Source organism: Mya arenaria, chromosome 14, assembly GCF_026914265.1.
Source record: "Mya arenaria isolate MELC-2E11 chromosome 14, ASM2691426v1".
Taxonomy (NCBI): Eukaryota; Metazoa; Mollusca; class Bivalvia; order Myida; family Myidae; genus Mya; species Mya arenaria.
Genome location: NC_069135.1, coordinates 43749828 through 43755827, shown reverse-complemented (window position 1 = coordinate 43755827; position 6000 = coordinate 43749828). Strand labels below are relative to the sequence as shown.

At 36.9% G+C, this 6000-nt stretch overlaps 1 protein-coding gene across 4 annotated transcripts in view; it reads right to left on the bottom strand.

Moving 5' to 3' along the window:
* The window catches only part of LOC128217888 (leucine-rich repeat serine/threonine-protein kinase 2-like), a 63871-nt gene continuing 57871 nt past the window's right edge, over positions 1-6000 (bottom strand). For 2 of the 4 annotated variants that reach the window (XM_052925323.1, XM_052925325.1), the window contains 5 exons: positions 4249-4415; positions 3795-3938; positions 3252-3424; positions 2826-2894; positions 4-1106 (listed from right to left, as the gene is read on the bottom strand). In XM_052925323.1, the coding sequence (XP_052781283.1) occupies positions 985-1106; positions 2826-2894; positions 3252-3424; positions 3795-3938; positions 4249-4415 (675 nt within the window). In that variant the 3' untranslated portion in view covers positions 4-984. Of the gene's footprint in view, positions 1977-2825; positions 2895-3251; positions 3425-3794; positions 3939-4248; positions 4416-6000 lie in introns of all 4 variants that reach the window. The other 2 variants (XM_052925324.1, XM_052925322.1) reach the window with 2 other exon arrangements.

The window sequence follows — 6000 nt, the reverse complement described above, 5'->3', positions numbered from 1 at the left end:
ATATAGGGCATGTCTAGTTTAATGCTGTGACTGTTCCGACAAGATTTAGATAATGACAGCAACAGGCGAACGGTCAACGGACGATTGCTGGTCGTTCATTGAGTGGTTGTTGTTTGAGGTCGATATTCGGTAAACTTGTGACGCCAATATATAGCAGGCAGGTGGGGTATTCCGACTCATATCGTTCAAACATCGTTTGTCGTGTGTATAATGACACTCGCGCTGCATAACTCCATAAGCCGCCAAAGAACTGTTGTATTTTTGGAATTTTATAAAGAAGCCTTTTCTCACTTCAGTTCATACACTTACATATCAAGCATAGCATTGCTTTTGGAATGAAATGAATTAAGGGGAGAAGCGTGTACACATATTGTAATAAATAGACGAGTAACAATATAACAAAACATAAATATTGTAAGGGTCAAACGATAATCAAACTATTGATAATGAGTCATGTCTGTGTTGTCGATTTCTAAACATTGGCAAACCTCGGTAAGTTAACAGTTTGTTAGGTTTTAGATCAACCGATTTGCGAATCCTTATAAAGCAACGCGCTATTTAATGACACTTCCATTATATAGTATGGTGTTGTTTGATCGTACAATGGAAAACTAACAAGAAGCACACAATACAACATGCACAGAGTAAACAATAATCTCACTAGTAATCGTTCATGCACAAATAAAGGCGATTTCATCGTAGCTATCCACAGGAAAGTATTATATAAAACATATCAGTTTAACACAGTCCGCTTGGCCTAAATGTTTATATTGCGAAACCATGTTGGAGTTACATCCTTGGAAGGGTCGATGAAAACACAGTCGAAATCCCTGGCGGAAAATTGCTTTATTTCGACAGATGTATTTGCGTATGCATAAACCCGGTGTTACTGCAAGTGAATGTAGCATCGCTAATCATGTATAATTGTTGACATAAATCACGGCAACACTATAACCATTTGGCGTATCGTTCATATTCGTGGTATCACTTTGGGAATTTATTGCTGGATCGACTGAGTTCGCGGCGCCTTCTTTCATAGTCCCTCAACATTTTCGCATATTCCGGCAGGTCAGCATCCCACATTAGAACACAGCCATGTAAGAAACCTGCCAGTAAAATATGACATAGTTGGTCAATCACATTTCCGCGAATGCTAATTCGCATTTGACTATGCCAATAAAACTAGAGAACTTTAACTGAATTTTCTAGAAATTAAAATACTACAATGGTGAGGATATTATAAACGTACTTATGCAAAGGACGTCGTTCATGGGAGAATTTTCAACACATTAAAATATATTTGATCATTTAAATACCAAGATAATGATAATAGTGTTCATCCCTCATCCTCTATTGACTTCGTGACATTCTAGTATCAATGAAAAAGCCATTATCAAACGCAACTTCAACATGGGAAAAAAATCTTATGAGCTCTTGGCACTTATATTTTACATTATACACGTGAGTTCAAAGCGAACGTTAGGATTAGCATATGATCATTTTTAATACCAGGAAACACGCAAAATAATAACTGTTTCAGGAGTTGGAGTACTGAATACTGTATAATTGTAAATAAAGTCAATCCTAGTGTTATTGGTATTTTAAATATATCATAACTCCTCTGTAACTTATGATGATGAAACTGCAGTGTTGTGTTAGTGATATGTACTTTATTAGAAAGAACACTGGTCGTCGTGTTGATAATGTTTATTAATATGTCGGATTGTGGTGTCGATATTGTTGTTAATATTTTTTGTTGTGATGTTGACAATGCTGATTAATATTTTTGATTGTGGTTTTGCTAATTAAATGAAAAAATAGATACAACAACAAACAGTTTATCATATAGGCAAGGTTTTCGGGCTTTATATATAGTTTTCGCAAAAGGAAACGACCGACAGCAGTAGGGCCATAATTCCAATCCGCGTATTGATTATGTTAACACCGCCCTTCCATAGCGTACGCCCGCTCTTTTTCTGTAGGTAGAGGGTGCAATCGTCAAAGCTTATCTATACACATAATACAAACATAGTTAACAAACATGAGGAAAATATAAACACAAAGTTTAACGAGGCTTTATGAAGGCACATCATGAACTTAAATAGAGTATACATACTTTAACTGAAAACCGAAAGACCATTAGAAGGGGTAATAAAAGGGCTTTAGTTGTAACCTTAAATACATGGGGATGGTAATGAAAGCGACTTGTACATCGAGAAAATGACACCAAACGTCATGAAATAAATGTAGATATGTTTGTTTCGTTGTCATATGTGGGCCCTAGTGCTTTTATCTATGTATAGATAGGCAAGCGTTTAATAATGATAACAGTGAAGGGAAAATAAAAATAACGTGAAATGCTCAATCACGCGAAAGCCACTTTTCAAACAATTAAACGCATTGATTTAATCCTCATGTTCACCCATGAGAATTGTTCGAATACTATTCGAGATACTCGCAAACTTGCACGCAGCGCATTCGCGCTTTGATCTATATCTTCAGGTAAACAGTTGCTAAAATGTATAGGAATGAATTGAATACAAATTTCAATACACTCCTACGCACAGGGTACAGAAGGTAAAAAATTCAGCTCTATATGAGCTTATCAAATAATGCTCACACTGAGCCAATTTCTGACCACTGTGCGCAAGAGTGAATATCCGCTTGGTGTCAAAAGATTTTCACTGGTACGTGATTTGTGACATTCATAAATTGAATAAAATAAGTCTAAGGTAAAAAACACACACCCTATTTTGAGAATGTAAGAAAGCTTCGGGTAATTATTTACATACATATACATACAATTTAGCTCTTGGACATTTTACCTTTCGTATCTTGGAATACGTCCACGTACCCAAGGCCTCCAGAGAACACTGCTCGATGCTTTAACGGTCCTGAAATAGCCAGATGGAGAGTTGAGGATATTTTGATAATGACGTCGGAAAAGGTAATTTTATTTCTACTATCATCCCTCATGCTTTCCATTGTTAACCACGTTTCAAGTAATGTGCTAAATATGAACATTTTACAAGAATCTACTACATTTCATCAAATAAATTATTGTAGATATCATATTATATTAAAACAAAAACCTTAATTTGAAAATAACAAAATTACAATGTTAACAACATGGACAAACATAGTAGCCAATCACTAAACGAAGACACAGAAGTCTGATGTGTCTTAAGTTACTGGAAGGGGACTTTAAGCAAACTTAAACTAAAATTAAGACAGTTGGCCTTAGGTGATACCTGAGCTATTCACGTGCTCAAGACTGCGCACGGCCTGTGTGTACCGTCTCGTCACCATGACCATTTTCAAGGTCATGATATCAATTATGCATATGTAGCCCCCGTGAGTGCCCACCCATATCGACCGCTGGTCAGCGGACATAGCTGTTATTCTGGCTTCTGTGTTCGGAATGCTGTAATGAATAACACTGTTATACAAATATGTTTCCTGGTTAAAATATTTGCAGGGATAGAACTTTTCCATGGCTTTCCATGTGAAGCTCAGAAGGTGAAGTAAGATTTTGTTTTTTACGAAATGGAAAACAAATATGATTGAATATTTATTTCGCCCGCTTGTTTTAAATCAAATGAACAAACAAATCATTTGAAGTGGCCTAAGGATTGCAGTTCAAGCAATATAAACGCCATGACCTAACTGAATACTATGGTATATTTATTTGTCAGAAAAATCGTAGGCAACATGAAGTTGTCACGATACAGTTATCATTCTGTTACGAAAATAAATTGTTACCAAAAAAAGTTCAATTTTGAAAGTCTACGAACCCGCACGCTTTGACCAGATCTACAGTATGCGACTGTTTTTCACTGTGCATGTCCCAAACCTCGACAACGGTCGAACTTCTCTTGGACAATATAAGTATACTCTTGACAACCGCTAAACTGTGAATAGCTGCCGCGGAGGGATGCCTGCAACGGAACATTCACTTATTCCACATCTTTCAAAACAATGGTACTTTCATGAATAAAACTTTGCTAGAAAAGCCAACACAGGTACTATGAATAAATTACATACTGCAAATGTATTCATAGTACACAAGAGGGTCGCATGTCACTTTCGTCAAAAAGGAGCTACTCATGAAAATCATGTAGATTGATTTGACCTTAACATGTGAAATTTCACATTGACACGGGTATCTATGTCTACTTAAATGTGTCTATGTCTTAAAAATAGTCTGATTTGTTTTCACAGTTGTTTACTATCATGTAAGCTCTGTACCTCTCTCCGGTTTCAATAATCTTATCAAAGACAAATCCCCTTTCTGTATTTAGCACGAGCACCTGGGAACCGCACGTGACATAAACACGCGTGCCCTGTCGCACCATGCACTTCACCGGCTCGTAGTCCTCTCCCGGATACAGACACACCAACTCCCGGTTGGGTTCCTTGAAGGAATTGATCAGCTGTATATATTGTTTAAACGCTTTAAAGTACTATTGTTCATTAACATTTATTTATGTTAAAGATGCACTCCAAGACAAAAAATAGCTCAACGATCTCACCAAGCTAAAGTTTCTTGTTAGCATATGCCGACTTTAAATAAAGACTAACTAAATTTATATCATATAAACGCGTGGATAACACTATGTTTCCTCTGTACTTATATCCCTATTTACGAAATTAAAGAGCAAGGAATATACGACTATATATCAATTGAATGAAACACATGTGGTATTCCTCGATTTAAATCCCTGTTACTAGGAAACAGTAAAATGTATCAAGAGAGATTCTTAAATGTTTGTGTAGTTTGTTAGTTGTTGTTATGTGTCGTCGAGCGTGTCTCGTGAAGTGTTTGTAAGTTGTTGTTATGTGTCGTCGAGCGTGTCTCGTGAAGTGTTTGTTAGTTGTTGTTATGTGTCGTCGATCGTGTCTCGTGGAGTGTTTGTTAGTTGTTGTTATGTGTCGTCGAGGGTGTCTCGTGAAGTGTTTTTAAGTTGTTGTTATGTGTCGTCGAGCGTGTCTCGTGAAGTGTTTGTTAGTTGTTGTTATGTGTCGCGGAGCGTGTTTCGTGAAGTGTTTGTAAGGCCACACCAAATTGATATTTCGTTCCGCGGATTTACCGCTCCTATTTTTTTGAAAATGTAAAAAAAAATTTTTTTTTGTGCGCCCGCACCTCCATTTTGATCGCCAAGCAGATTTTTCTCAGGTAGTAATTTATTAAAAGGCTAAAAAGAATCAAGTATAATTTTTCTACGCTAGTTTTCGTGTTTTTGTAAAGGGAAGTTACCGATGCGTAGTGTTTTATACTGTATATCGATCGGATTAGCATGGGTTTCAATAAATTCAATCAAAATGGCGGCTTCCGGTATAAACAATGTGGCTCGAAGTTTGGAAATTAAATCTTATTTTTGACAATACATATGTTTTGAGAATGCTTGAAGTCATTGTTGATCGTCTCATGCACTTAAGGATCTTTATTTAAAGCAATCATTATGCAATAAAGCATGTGTATCTGAGACTGGTAGCGATTATATTGCGTAATTAGTGACTCGTTTTGAATGGACATCGGAATGATCAACTTAGTACTATTTTATTCAAGTCATAATACAAGAGACAAAAATTTACCTCGTTACGACGATGCTGAAGATGGACAGGTCAACTTAACTGGAACATGAGTCATTGTTTGGTCCAAATTGATGTATCAAGCTCATTTTTGATCAAATTCTGACAAAACAACAGTTTTGAACAAATATCTTTCCACAAATAGTGATATAAAGACTGGTCTGGATATACCTCAACATAAGTAAGCCTAAGTTTATCACCTTATATTTATGCCCCCCTTCGAAGAAGAGGGGTATATTGCTTTGCACAGGCATGTCGGTATGTCGGTCGGTCGGTCGGTCCGTCGGTAGACCAAAGCTTGTCCGAGTGATAACTCAACAATTCCTGGACGTATGGTCATCAAACTTCACATGAAGGTTGGGCCTGACCAGTACATGACCCCTATTGATTTTGGGGGTCATCGGGTCA